The sequence below is a fragment of the Nannospalax galili genome, unplaced genomic scaffold, assembly GCF_000622305.1.
Source record: "Nannospalax galili isolate Female #2095 unplaced genomic scaffold, S.galili_v1.0 scaffold307, whole genome shotgun sequence".
In the NCBI taxonomy this organism is placed as follows: Eukaryota; Metazoa; Chordata; class Mammalia; order Rodentia; family Spalacidae; genus Nannospalax; species Nannospalax galili.
In genome coordinates, this window is record NW_008359625.1 from 2,682,115 (window position 1) to 2,697,830 (window position 15,716).

General features: G+C 39.6%; 1 protein-coding gene across 3 annotated transcripts in view; it reads right to left on the reverse strand.

The window, feature by feature from the left end:
• Nucleotides 1-15,716, reverse strand: part of Ptn (pleiotrophin) — a 96,996-nt gene that overhangs the window by 11,821 nt on the left and 69,459 nt on the right. For 2 of the 3 annotated variants that reach the window (XM_008823473.3, XM_008823474.3), the window contains exons 2-4: nt 9,935-10,050; nt 8,958-9,131; nt 6,359-6,520 (exon numbers count right to left, since the gene is read on the reverse strand). In XM_008823473.3, the coding sequence (XP_008821695.1) occupies nt 6,359-6,520; nt 8,958-9,131; nt 9,935-10,049 (451 nt within the window). In that variant the 5' untranslated portion in view covers nt 10,050. Of the gene's footprint in view, nt 1-6,358; nt 6,521-8,957; nt 9,132-9,934; nt 10,055-15,716 lie in introns of those variants that run through there. The other variant, XM_029558864.1, reaches the window with a different exon arrangement.

Sequence of the window (15,716 nt, forward strand, 5' to 3'; positions counted from 1 at the left end):
ATTTCTAACTCTCTTCACAGACCAATTTGTTCCATGGGAGAAAAAACATGGCTGCTCCAAAGAGGAGAAACCTAACTCTATGGTAAGATGTCCATTGTCCCAAATAAAGCTGCTCTAGGCAATGCTTTTTCTGTAGAGTGGCAGCAATACAGCCTCTATTCCAGGAGGAGGAGTGAGTCAAGGCTAGCAATACAGGCTCCAAGACATGGCAACCCTCCTGCCCACTGTGACAGAGTAGCCCACTAAGTACTAATTTAAGGCTCTTGCAGCATGCATTTTTAGACTTTGAAATGCCAAACACGTTTTCCAGACTCCCTTCGAGTAATACTTTCTATGTGACCTATTATCTATCAAATAGGTATGTTTCAATAAGATAGAGCGGTACATGTGAGTAACTCACAATACAGGCCAAATTCAAGGAAATTGGATGTTTTCACAAGAAAGGAGCTGGAAGTGTCTGGCTGGGTGAGACAGCTGTGATGGAGATTTCAGGGTTTGAGTCTTCCTACTGTGCGTGCTGAGTGGGGTGATTTCAACAGAAGGGTTTCAGCTGGAACAGTCCCATGTGGTGTGCTTAGATGTTTCTCCTGGATGTGTTGCCTTTGGCCGCATTATTCCTGGTCTACACAGAAACTTCCAAGCCAGATCTTCTGGCCCTCCTGGGGAGTCTTTGAACTATACAATACCTTTGAATAAACTATCTTCTGCTTAACTGACTGGAGTGGATCTTGCTGTACCTACAACCTCTGGCAGATGCAGGTTTTCCTGATTAAATGAAACCTAATTGAAACTATATTTTGTTTACTACAAAAGCAAAAGCTATCAACTCTAACACAACTATCCTCCAATTCATCCCTGCTAGATTGGTAATATTTACCCAAATTCTGGTTGCAATCTGCGGGTCCTCAGAGCAACACTCCCTGAATGGCTCCCCAGGAATGTTATATCCCAAACAGGCATCTTTGCATTGCTGTGCCCATGCAGGGGTAGTAATAATCTCTCTTCTTTGAGGTATTTAATACTGAAGTTCTCCTTTGGTTAAGCAGGTTTCTTACATGAAACTGTGGGAATCTTTACGTAATGGGCTCCAAGTGATACCGAGTGTCATTGAAGTTGTAGGCTAGGCCTGAAGCATGGAATTTTCTGGATATTGACAAAGCAACAGAAAGCGCATTTTCTATATTTAAGAGGCAATGATGCCAAAATGTGCTGGGATGAATTTTAAGGCAATTTTTGCTTGATTGGGATATTTAGCAATTTCCAGTTGTTTTGGTGGAAACTCTAGATATTACAGGTCCCCTGTTCCCTAACCAAGTCTTCTAATCTTTTAGCCTTATCAGTAGTGGCCAAAGATAATGTCTGATCTTCCTTCAATTTAATATTGAATAGTCAAAGCCTTACCAACAACCTTGTTCTATTCTAAAATTTAAAGGAGGAAATTATGCAGTTTTCATATTGATTGAATACCAGTTTCTAAAATAAAATGTAAAAAAACAAAAAGGAGATCTCTAAATAAATAAAACAAACAAGCAGATAAAACAAGACCAACAAAACTGAGCCTGGTCATGTGTTTGATGACAAGGATAATGACAGTGACATTGTTCTTTGGGGCTATGAGCTCGGTGACTCCAGTATTTGAAATAAATTATATTTGTTTTAATGATTACTGATTTTCTTCAATACAACAAAATTTTAAGCTATATATTTTTCAAAGTCTGAAAGCTGTTACAAAATCTCTTTTGGGTAGTTCTCGTGTATGAAAAAGCAAAAAAAGAAAGGAAAAGCACCCAGCAGGCAAACAAGAAAAAAGCTGGAACTGATTTTGCTGTTACACAACAGGATGGCCATGGCTAAGTCATCGATTTTTGCTGTGTTCATTTGTTATATGAGTAAACCAGATAACAGGCAGCTTCCCAGACGCTCTGCCACTTAACGAGTCTAGACAGGGGAAAAAAAAAAAACAAACACCTTAACATAATAAGATTTTCATGACTTTATTAGACAGGGGGGTCACATGGTACACTTGAAAAAGCAAGGCCTCTTCCATGCCCATGAATACAATCTGAAAGATAATTCCATTATTTACAAGATGTGGAGCCCCTGATGAGTCACTGAACCTCTCTTAGTGTGTGCTTTCTCATATGAATTAGGAAAAATAAAATTACTGAATAGATTTGCTTTGAGATCTGAATTAAGTGATGAGGAGTTCCTGTCAGTATCTCCAGTTAAAATTACTGAGTTTCTACTACTTTACCGTCTTCCTAGACCAAATTAAAATAAGAGAAAGGGTGGATGACTTCTTTCTTGAATGAAGAAAGACAATAATTTATAACTGTTCCACTTTCGAAAATGCCTTGGAAAATGACTATAAGAATTTCCATGGAACCTTGGTGAATTTCATGACCAAAGTCTTTTCAACTTGGCATTTAGTACATAAATATTTACTCAGCATCTATAATGTATTGATTCTTGTTCTAGACACAAATAAGACAATAAAAACTAAAACTGGCCAGATCCTTGTTTTTCTGAAACATATTCTATGCTGTATGTCTTCCAGAACTGTCTTAGAAATAATATAGGAAAAAGAAGGTGTCTTCTTTTCATGTAAAGCATGGGGCTTTACAAAAGTCCTTTCCCCTTATATTAAAAGAAAATGAAACTATAGAACTTAACTCATATTTATGCGATCTAAGCAAGATATCAGCAGGGTATAAATAGGAATACAAATTTAAAGTTGACCAAATCTTGACTCTGTCATTTATCAGATCTGTCCTACAGGGTGAGTAAAGGAGTCAGCGTTTCTCTGTGTCCTTTTAAATAATACCTACAAGCTTGTATGGGACTTTATAAAATAATATCAGTACGATACTTAGAGCAGTGCACAGGAGTAGCAACAATCAGGATAATAACAAGATAGATGGTGGCTGCGTACCATTGGCTTTTCCAAGGATCAGAAGAAAATGAGCTATTTTAAGGCTGAACTTTCAGAAGGAAAATCTGTAGCATCTATGCATGGTTATTTCAGAAAAAAAAAATATGGAAATACAAGCAACTCCCAAATGTCACTCACTACATGTTATTTAAAGTAAGAAAAACACATCCTGAAATGTGCTTGTGTGTCCATTAAGAAAATCTCCCGCCTGACACATCTCCCTGGCTCATCTCCTGAAGTAACATTATTCTTTGCGTAGTGTGCATAGTGCCAAAATGACATGTGTAAAACCCTCCACTGTTCAGAGGGGAAAGACTGGTTATCTTTAACACAGGCCATTTATGCACAAAGGAAAGATTACATTTGAATGACCCTATAAAATGCCTGTTAGGGGGTCAGAGAGATGGCTCAGTGGTTAGCAGCACTGGCTGCTCTTCCAGAAGACCTGGGTTGGGTTTCCAGCACCCACATGGCGGCTAACAATTGTCCAGGATTTGATGCCCTCATCTGGCCTCTAAGGGCACTTACATACATGCAGGCAAGACACTCACACACATCAAATAAAAATACATTAAAAAAAATTAATGCCTAACTGGTATTTTGAAACATGGTGCTCATTCAGGCTAATAAATTTTAAATTGATTATATACTTAAATTATTTAATACAAAGAAATGATTATGGATCGTTAACCCTCTTAAAATATTTTTATCACCATACTGAAAACTGAAAGTCAAAAACTCATTGTAATCATTACTTATCACTAAACAGGGAAATATAAACTGCTGAATTATCCAGCAGCCCGGTTAAAAGGAAGGGTTCATTTATTTTAACTATTAGATGCCCTTAAGGATCTTTCTCAGTTATGTCTTATTTATTCTAAACCTTTCAACCTTTCCCATATCCATCAACCCCACCATCACCCCAGGTTCCTTCTCACTTTTCCCTCCGCTTCATTAGGTTGCAGCTTCTCTATTTCATGGTCAGGAGGACAGCGCATATGTGCCTGTGCTTTCTGGTTCATCATAGATGCTGAGCAGATGTCATATTAAAAAGGAGAGGTTCTCAAACAACTGCATATTGAAATCTAAGAATAAGCCTTTTTATTTATTTTTTTAATATTTTATTTATTATTTTTATTTTATGTGCATGAGTATATTGCCTGCATGTATGTGAGTACACCCATGTCGTGCAATGCTGCAGAGGTCAGAAGAGGGCTTCGGATTCCCCTGGAACTGGAGTTAAAGGTGATTCATAGCTGCCATGTGGGTGCTGGGAATTGAACACGGATCCTCTGCAAGAGCAGTAAGTGCCCTCAACCTCTGAGCCATCTCTTCAGCCCCATAAGCCAGCTTTTTAAAAATATTTTCTTTATTATTTTTATTTTACGTGTATGAGTGTAACGCCTGCATGTATGTGAGTGCACCCATGTCTTGCAATGACACAGAGATCAGAAGAGGGCTTCGGATTCCCCTGGGACTGTAGTTAAAGACGATTCATAGCCACCATGTGGGTGCTGGGAATCGAACCTGGGTCCTTTGTAAGAGCAGTCAGTGCTCGTAACCACTGAGCCATCTCTCCAGCCCCAACTTTTTAAAACTGCGATGGTGATTTGGTGGGTCTGGCAAAGCCTAGGCAGTGGGAATTTTCTGCATTCCTACAGAAAATCCTAATGTACAACTCAGGCTAACTGCCACGGAGAGCTCCTCAAGTTCTTTGACTTCCCTTTGTGTATTTATGGTAAATATTTTATTCAATAGCTACTTTGACAAATTAATCTGAAGACTAAAACTCCATGTTCTTCTGTTTCTGGAATAGTTTGGGTTAATAAAAGGTCTGTGACTCCTTCTTTTAATTAGATCTTTGTGGTCATGTCTAGATAAATGCACTTAGAAAGCTTCTACAAGTTTCCCCAGTGCCCTAACTCATGTGCTGCAGCAAGCAGGGACCTCCACAGACTGAATAGGCCCTGCCATCCTGAGGCTGAAGGTCCATGACCACCTCCATCTGAGGGTGAAGCGCTCAAAATGTGCAAAGACTTCTCTCTGACCACCAGCAGAAAACCATCAGCCCTCCTCTGCTTCCTGCTTCTGAAAGATTCTTTTTTCCTGTTTTCACGAATTACCAGCAGTATTCTGAATTTCTCCTTATAATGAATCTGGCAGAATGAATTTTCAAATTTATTTTAGGGCTCAAGTATGAGTAGAGGCCAAAAAGGGTATTTTAAATTAGAGTTCATTGAGGTTTACTGAGTGAACTGTCTAGGGCATCCATAAATGCACCACAGCGAGGTCACCTTCAGCAGGCGGCACTTTCTCAAGGTTCTGGAGTCTGGAAGTCTGAGGTCAAAGTATCAGAGCAACCTGATTTCTTAAGAGACTTCTCTGAGTGGTTACGATGGTTGTTCTCCCCTGTGTCCTCATATGGTCCTCCCTCCACACTTGTCTGTATCCTATATACCTCATTCAAACTGAGTTATCTCTGGAAAGTCCATACTTCTAAATATAGCCACACTGGGTATACTGAGGGATAAGACTTCAACATATGAATTGGGAGGAGAAACAGTTCAGTCCACCATACCCTGAAATAAAAGATTCCGTTGTCTCCTTGGCTTTCTTCAGCTGTTTTCCATATGCATGAAGCCATGTCTATTGTTCCTGGTTTACCTTCTCCACCACGAACATAGAGCCTGACTGTCTGGGAACGAATGCGCTGCATAGTTTTAAAATTCTGTGCTGAATGCACTTGGTAAGCTAAATCACCTCAAAATATGAAAAGGCTCTAATATAAGTATAAGAAATATAAAACTTACAATCTTATATATTTCAGGAAGAGAAAATGTAAAATCATTTTTCTGACCGTGAAAATTGTATTTTGGATAATCTGGGAGAGTCTGATTTAAAATTTTCTGTATTATGAACTTAGGTTTATTTTTCTTGTCAGGATCTAGTTCCAGGTTGGAGTGTCAGATAAATGTTAGACATACAACAATGATCTTTTTGTTTTATTTTGTTTTTTGACATAGGGTCTCCCTGTACCCCAACCAGTCTGGCACTCACCATGTAGACCAGGCTGGCCCCAGTCTCATAGAAATCTGGCTGCCTCTGTTTCCCAAGTTCTGGAATTAAAGGTCAGGATAATCACACCAGGCTTGCAACAACCATCTTAATCGATATGTTTGGCTAAGATGCTTTCTTGATTTCAAGGCCCTCCTATACCCCAAGGTTGTGCAGAGGACTTCAACCTGCAACTTGAACTCAGAGGCTGCTGTTGAAAGTATTTTGTGGTGCTTAACACATATTCATTTTCAATCACTGTCTTAAAATAATTCAACTAACATTGTCTGCTAGAATGTATGAGTTTTCATATACGAAGATCTTTCCTAAATCTCCCAAACTATCAAAACTGGGAAAGTGGCAGGTTCTTACCTTGAGGCTTGGGCTTGGTCAGTTTACCACAGGGCTTGGAGATGGTGACTGTCTTCTGACAGTCGGCATTGTGAAGAGCTCGCTTCAGACTTCCAGTCCTGGTCTTCAATGCAGTATTCAGGTCACATTCTCCCCAAGCCTGGAACTGGTATTTGCACTCAGCTAAAGGGCAGAATGGAATCCATCAAACAGAAGTCCTTGAGAGAGCTTACTGTGGTGCAGGTACAATTTTGATTGTAACTTTTTAATTTAGATCACTGCACATACAGTTATAAGAAATAACAGAGAGATCCCATATACTCTTCACCTATTGCTCCCTAGGTGTGGAATCCTGCATAACTGTAGTCAACCATGAAATGAACATTCATACGCTCTAAGAGTATAATCAGATTTCATTAGTGTTACATGCACTCAATCATGCATTAGTGTGCATAGGCAGCTTTTACAGGTGTGGATACATGTGATCAGCACCACTAATATATAGAACAATTCAGCATAAGGAGCCCACATGCCACATTAAATAGATTCAGCCTTCTCACCTCTTCCCTTCCAACAACCACAAATCTCTTCTCTACCTCATTCTGGCATTTTTAAAATGCTACATAAATGAAATTAAACACTACAGAAACTTTTTGGATTGGCTATTTCCTTGTTTATTTAATATAATTTTCTGGAAACCAACTCAAGTTGTGTATATCAATAGTCAATGCTTTTGCACATTCCACTGTATGAGTATACCACAGATTATTTATTCATTCAGCAGTTGAAGGGCACCTTGATTTCTCCTACTTTTGGGCTACAAGAAATAAAAATGCTATAAATTCAAACAGAGCATTTTGTAGAAACATAAATTTTTATGTGCTCTGGGATAAATGCCCAAGAATCCACTGGGTTGCATTCTAAACGCAACTCAGTCTCCACTGACGATAGATGCATGAGTTAGTTTCTCTGCCTCTTCACTGGTTTGGTGTCATAATAGTTTTATTCTAACCATTCTGAGAGGTTTATAGTAATGGGTCATCATGGTTTTAATTTCTGTTTCCCTGGTGAAGAAAAGTTGAGCATCCTTTCAGTGGCTTAGTCACTACTACATGTTCTCTTCAGAAAAAAAGATCTGCTAGTATCCTTTACCGACTTCACTGAATAGCTAAGGTTGTTTGTTTTCTTTGATTTTATGTTGATTTTTGAGAATTATATATATGCTCTAGACATGATTTCTTTAAGAAATATCTTACAAATCTTTTATGGGAATCTTAACAGTGCCCCCAATGCAATTTAAGGTCTAATATATGTAAATTCTACTGTGCCTTTATAATTTTCATTATCACTCATAAAAATGCACCCCAGAGGTTACAAGGAGAATCAAAGATACATGTCTGCATATTCACTCTACATCTTCACTTAGGTGTTGGTCATAGTGTCTGTCTATATAATACAGGTGAGACATTATGTTCATTAGGTCCCACCACAGCCAAGAAAAACAAGAAGTCTGTGATATATAAGAAACATGCCAGTTGGAGTTTAATATTGCATTAATGTAGCCAGGGAAATGACTAAGTGGATAAAAAGTATCTGTCACATAAGCACGAGGCCCAGAGTTTAGATCCTCAGTGCCCACATAAAAAGCTGGATTGTTGTGGTAGTCTACATGCAATCCCAGCACTAAAGAGATAGGGGCTCCCTGAGGAAAGTGGGCTAGCTCAACTACCAGAATCACAGAGTTCCAGGTCAGTGAGAGACCCTGACTCAGCAAACAAAATGGAGAGTGACTGAGGAAAACACCCAACTTCAACCTCTAGCCTCCACATGCAAACTTACACACTTATGGACCTACATACACATGAGCCCAAAAACATGCATGCGCATTACACAATATACATTCAGCATATGCATTTATGCATACATAGCTGTATGACTGTATATATAGTTATATATGGTTGAAGTTGGGAGTATTGAGTATTGAGTAAAAATTGGAAGTGTTGAATGCTGGGTTCAGGTTGAAAGTGGTAAAAGAGCCTGTCTCATTCAAGTAGACAGATCAAGCCAGCATGAACCTGATCGTAGTTAGCAAGTGAAAAGTCTATGAACACTGGCTCTGACCATGCCTGTTGGAGTCAGGGAGTGAATTTATAAGCCTATGTGGAGGATGGGAAGGGATCAGAAGAGAGAAAGTTAACAGCAAGTGATGTAGAGAAGAAGGAAAAAAAGCAAAAGAAAATAAAAGCAGCTGAACTAGAAGGGAAATAGAGCTGGAGCAAGAAACATTATTGGAAGGGGTCTAGGGAAAATTTTGTGGCCCTACTGAGCATTGACTCTCAACTAGGAGTGATTTTGACTGCTAAAGGACATTCAGTCCACTTTTCATAGCTGGTGCGATGGGTTGTGCTACTTCAAACCCCTGAGCAGACACTACAAAAAATTGTTGCACAAGACAAAAAATTACCCCATCCTCAGTGGACAGGTATGCTGTCCGGCCACCTTGTTTTTAAGAAATAGACTTTGAAATGACCAAACTTGGCCTCAGAAAAAGTTGCTAGAAATATTCCAGAATGATTTGGTAGTCAAGGATCAATGCAAAGGAACACGGGGTGAGACCGACCTCCAAACTGCTTCTTCCAGTTGCACGGGATCTTGCATCTCTGGGTCTTCATCGTTTGCTTGCACTCTGCACCAGTGCGAGTGCCCTCCCGGGTGCCCAGCCCACAGTCCCCGCTGGTGGGTACACACACGCTCCACTGCCATTCTCCACAGTCGGACTTCTTCACCTTTTTCTCTGTAAGGAAGGAATCAAAAGTAATCAGCATTCATACATGTCCTTAACACCTAGGTGTGTTAAGTTCAGTCCTCAGTGCCTCAGTCATGGAGTCTATGCTTTTGTCTCTATTTGCATTGTCCTGTAAACAGTAGGAACATGACTGATGTTTCCACATGATCAATCAATGAATGATCGAGAGAAGAGAGAAGAAAACTCAAGGAGGAGATAGAACTAATATTAAATCCTGCATGTGATGGAGACAGTTCTAAGTCACTTACATACCTACCATCTCCTTTCAGAAACAAGTATTTTTGGGGTTTTTTGTTATGTTGTTGTATGTTTGTTGAGACTCCCTGTAGCCACAGCTGGAACTCTCTATGTAGATCAGTCTGGCCTTGATCTCACAGAGATCCACGTGCCTCTGCCTCTCCAGCACTGGGATTAAAGGAATGTGTTACCCACACCTGGTCAAATGTTTACATAAAAGCAGAAATTGTGTAATAACAATGATAATAATAATAAAACTTGAAAAATGAGGTGAAAATATATCAGACTAGCTATTTCAATGCAAATCGATAGTCCTTTTTCTTGTGTTACAGATAGAATGGCATAACAGAAATATGGTGGGTCATAGACTGAACAGGCTCCCAGTGTCAGTGCCTACTTATGACTCTGTAAAGCAAACTCCACCACTTGTAATGGTGGAGACATAAGAGAAGTATCACTTATGTTCCTCTGAATAATTCAAAAGGAGGAAGAAAGGGAAGGGGGACTAGAAGTAGGTAGCTGGACTAGACAGGTGCCTCTCTGTAGCTGCTTACCTGGCTTCTCCTTCTTCCCTGCCTCAGCCATGTCCACAGCTGCCAGGATGAAAATGAAGGCCAAGAACGCAGCTGCAAATTTTCGACGCTGCTGCTGGTACTCGTGGGACTGCATTCTGGGAGTAAAGAGAGAAGGAGGACACAGCGATATCAACCTAAGTCAAGAAGATTCGACTCCTTGACCAAGGACTCTAATTTAAGCTTCCAGAATATTGGATTTCAGGAAGACAGTATCAGTTATTACAAGCTGAATTTTATCGTGTATCCCCAGTAGCCACATAAGTGATCCCCTATAATCAGTCACATAGTCACTGACCAAAGCCAACCATTGTTTACATCAGATTCCACAGGCATTTGCTATGTATGACTCTGGAGTGTGGAAGCAAAATAAGGCATGTTTCAGAGCAGGCTCCGCCCATAAATCTTGCTGATTATATGCCATGGTAAAATAAATAACAGCAACCATATTCAAAATCTCTGGCAGTTCCTAGAAACAACTATGGTGCTGCAGTCCACAGAACTCAAGTGAAACGGTCATGACAATGGGTGGTCTACACAAGCATGTGCTTATCCTTTATCTTTAGAAACACTGGCAATGGCTAATGTCTCTGATTTTTATTCTCTTTTCATGATCGTTGCTGTCATAATATTATTATTCTATTATTTATTACAGGGAATCACAGAAATAGAGCTAGCACAACAACACTATGTGTCAATTTATAAACTGAACTGTGCTTAAGACCCTCTAAATGTGTGGATCTCAGGAACGTGATTGTACTCCTCATAACTTGAGATTCTCTTCATCTCATGTGAATTAAAATTCACAGATAACAGATGCTGAAGAGATATACCTTAACATATGGTGGAATACATGAGGTCTGATGGCATGGATGGGGTAGGGGGTCTGAATTTAAGAACTGTTGTATGAAATGTACAAAAACTCAATAAAAAAATTTTTTAAAGAATTAGGGAACATGTCAATGCAATTTAACTTGTATGGAAAGAGAAAATTCATCCCAATTTGCAACTGTATTTTATGCCTTCCTGCATGGTAAACACATTCCTCCATCTTTTTATTGAAAGTTGTTAAGACAGAACCCAGGGCCTATAAGCGGCTTGCAAACTTTTTGCCTTGATGTTGCTCCTAAAACTTGTTGCTCTTGAAAAATATCACCAAAGTATGCTTTCAAACAAAGGAATAAATATCCACACTAAAATGGTATCCTAGCCTTTTTTGGGACCACAGGATATGTCATGCATTGAAGACACTGGACTGGAAATAACCATCCGCCTCTCCAGGACAGCAACATAAGTGAAAGTGATAGGCAAATGGCTGGTAATGCAACCGCGCCTTTTAACACCACTGGACTGTTCTAGATATTTAGTGATCCACTTCCTTAACTCCTACTAAATAGTATTTTTTTTTACCTTTTAATTGCAAAATAAAATATAAGACATGAAAAATCATGCAAATACATGGAATATTATACAAGTATATGAAATATCTTACTGAATCTTTATAAAACAGAACACTTTTCCAGGCATATCCAGAGGCTTTGCATATTCCTTGTCACAATTATAGTGCCTCCCTCAAACAGTAATTCATGGAACCATTCTTTCCTTGTATTATTTGAAGACTTTATTTAAATAGACTTCCTTATATGCCTAATTTTTAAAATCTGCATGTCTTTCAACTTGGTTTTAATATACAAGATTGCCCTCCATTGCTTTCCAGTTCTTGTTTTTTATATTTTTAATTCTTACAAAATGCAGACCATTGGGCCGGGCATGGTGGCTCACGCCTTTAATCCCAGCACTTGGGAGGCAGAAGCAGGAGGATCTCTGTGAGTTCAAGGCCAGCCTGGTCTACATAGTGAGTTCCAGGACATCTGGGGCTACAGGAGACCCTGTCTCAAAAAGACCCCCCCCCTAAAGAAAAGCAGACCATTTAATCAATAGCATCTTATATTTTGGGTTTGAGTGATCATATATTTAGGTGCAAATCAATAGTCCTTAGCTGCAAATTAGCAACTGGATAGAGAAGCTTAACCAGATTCAGGGGTGGGAGGGTCCCTGACAAGATATGAACAGCACCATGCTCTTTGACGGCGAGATACATAATATTTGCTTCTTCCTCTTCTGATGCTAACAGCTTTGATACTGGCTGACTACCAACAGAGGATGCAGAAGTAGTGATACTGTGATGCTATCTTCCCATTTCCATTTATTATGTGATGTTATTCCATAAATAGGTATTTCCCTCCATCTGCTATTCTGTTATGCAGTTCAAAATTTTTAAGACTATGAATTAGTTCCCTATTATTAAAGCATAGCCAATTACTTTTTATTTTTAGTATTACGAATTCATGAATGTATTCATATTTTATGAGTTTTAAGTCATTACATTTTGTAGTCCTTGACTGAAGTGATAATTGTCCTGTCATATAAGTTTTGTACATTGCTTCTTTCAATTCTTTGAATATGACTCTTGGTGATAATAAATAAGGTACTTGCTAGTAAGCCAGGCTTGCCTGATCCAACTTGCCTCAGATCTATAATCAATCATTCCTTCATGAATCCTTCTTTGTTCATATTAATAATAAATTGTATTTGAAAACTCATATCTGAGAAATAAGGATGTTGGATTTGCCAATTTGGTTTCTATTCCTAGGATTTTTTTTCTATGGGCAGAGGTAGAAGGGGACACAGTCTGAAAGAATTGACTCATAAATTAATCATTTGATTTTTCTTATACTACAAAACCAAGTCTTACACTATTAATACAAAAACACAATCACTAACCTTACAAGTAGTAAAATAATTCTGTGTCCAGCATCTGCTTTTGGTTGTCATTTGGAGTCTACATCAGCATTTTATTCACCACCTATCCTGTCATTTTCCTTCTCATTCTCTTTGATCTTGATTATGAAAGCAGCTACCTTTCTTTTTTTAAGTATTTTATTTCTTATTTTTATTTTATGTGTATAAGTGTTTTGTCAGCATGTATGTAAGTGCACTCATGTCATGCAATGTTCACAGAAACCAGAAGAGGGTGTCAGATCCCCTGGAACTGGAGTTACAGGCAGTTGTTAGCTCTCATGTGGGTGTTGGGAGTCAAACCCAGGTCCTCTGAAAGAACAGCAAGTGTTCTAAACCACTGAGCCATCTCTCCAGTCCCCAAAGCAACTATATTTCTGTGTCCACCAAGAGTTCTTACCCCAGTGTCTCTCTAGGCAGCTTGTTGGTAGGAGGCTCATTTTCTTTCTTTTTTTTTTTTCCTCCAATTTTTTGAGTTTTCGTGCATTTCAAATAATACATTGTTCTAGTTTGTTCTTCACTGCTGTGACAAAATACTCTGACCAATACCAACTTGGGGAGGAAAGGGTTTGTTTGTCTTACATCTCCCAGGTCGCAGTTCATCAGGGAGCCCAAGGTAGGAACTCAGGGCAGGAACCTGGAAGCAGGAACTGGAGCACAGGCCACGGAGGAACACTGCTTACTGGCTTGCTCCTCCAGCCCCTGCTCAGCCTGCTTTCTTATGCAACACAGGCCCACCTGCCCAGGGGTGGCACCACCCACAGTGGGCTGGGCCCTCCCACATCACTCATCAAGAAGATGCCCCTCAGACATGGCCACAGGCCAGTCCAATAGAGGAAATTCCCCAATTGAGGCTCCCTCAACCCAGGTGTGTCAAGTTGACACTAAAGCTATCCAGCACATACATCTTAATCAAATTTAGACGCCCCCCCCCAACGCCATCCCGTCCCTGCCCACCATAGTCCCCTCTTACCAGATTTCAGGTATTCTGTTTTATGTGTTAAGTCCCATCCAGTCCAGCATTTGTATCTGATGCCCCTCAGTGCAAGTTCATCCGCTGGAAGTCTAGTCAGCCAATCTAGAGTCACTCCCTTAAAGTAGATTTACTCTCCCTCACCCCACAGTAATCATTTTCCAATAATTAGTTCCTTGGCTAGGGTTGGGGCTTGCTGGCTCATTTTCTAGTAAAATATCTTACAAGTGCAAGCAGGAGTAGTGTTAATGCAGCTACTGAATGCTGATAGCGGATCAGCCCTTTTGTCCTTGGGGAAGTTTTGCTGATTAATACCCTGTGGCCACAGCTTCCTTAACAGCCAAAAACACCTCTTCCATTGTCCGGTTACCAGTGTTACTGTAGAAGAGACTAATGAGGGTCTAATTTTGTTTTCCTAACGCAGTAGCATATTTGCTGAGATGTGCACACGAGTTTTCTTTCTTTTTCTTTAAAGTGCAATAATTTTCCTGACCTGTTTTTTTGGTATTGTTCATTTGGGGTCAATATTCCAGACAATAATGACTTCTCTTCTTCTCCTGCTTTCAATACTTGTCAATTTATCTCAAATCCTTTTTTATATTTTTCATCTAAATAAAACTGTTCACTTTGCCCTGTGTTTACTTTGGATATTACTTGTTTTGATTCACTCTTGTGGCCCCTTAGCCTTCACTTCTAAAATATGCTTCTTTTATTTCTAATTCTTACTTGAGTTATGTCACCTCATTTCTGAGTTTTCCTAATGATTTTTACATTTTTCTTTAGCAATTTGTATCATTCCCTAAATGTTTTCTAGCTCATTTTGCAGCAGCGTATTATAAAGACTTTTTTTCCTGTTACTTGAGCATGTTTGAATTTCATTTAGATGTTTCAGGATTATTGGTTTGTCCCTCATTTTCCTTATCCCCTCTTTCACTTTGCATGAGATTTGACTTCCTTACATGTTTCCTATTTATACTTATGTTCTGAGAGCTCTCAAATTTTAAAATAGCCTTTTTTTCTTCCCAGAGAAGGATTAAAAGACAGCTATCTTTTTTTTTTTATGTGCATGGCCTTTTTTGTTGTTGTGTTTTATTTTATTTTTTTAATGTGCATGAGTGTTATGCCTGCATGTGTGTAAGTGCCCACCGAGGATAGAAGTGTGTGTCAGATCCCCTGGAACTGGAGTTATGAACAGTTGTTAGCCACCATGTGGGTGCTGGGATTTGAACTTGAATCTTCTGCAAGAACAGTCAGTGCTCTTAACCACTGAGCCATCTTTTGCCTGTACATTTGTAAGTGCATCCATTTGCAAAGGCCAGATAAGGGTGTCTGGTCCCCTAGAACTGGAGATACAGATGGTTGTTAGCCATCATGTGGGTGCTAGGAACCAAACCTGGGTCCTCTGCAAAAGCACCAAGTGCTCTTAATGGATGAGCTGTCTTTCTAAGTATCCCCAGTTGTTTTTCCTCTCTTTGCCTTTATTTAAACTTTCTCTTTGTGCTGCATAGCTTTAGTGTCAACTTGACATACCTGGGCTGAGGGAGCTTCAGTTCAGGAATTGCCTCTATTGGACTGGCCTGTGGTCATGTCTGAGGGGTATCTTCTTAATGAGTGATGTGGGAGGGCCCAGCCCACTGTGGGTGGTGCCACCCCTGGGTAGGTGGGCCTGTGTTGCATAAGAAAGTAGGCTGAGCAGGGGCCAGAGGAACAAGCCAGTAAGCAGTGATCCTCCATGGCCTGTGCTCCAGCTCCTGTTTCCAGTTTCCTGCCCTGAGTTCCTACCTTGGGCTCCCTGATGAATTGCGACCTGGGAGATGTAAGCTGAATAAACCCTTACCTCCCCAAGTTGGTAGTCGTCAGAGTGTTTTGATACAGCAATGGAGAGACAAACTAGGACACCCAGAATGACAGGAATTGTGGTTTTTAAAATATTTTGGTATTAAATTTAGGGCTGCCATAGAGAAAAGCATTTTTTAAAATAGTATGAAATGC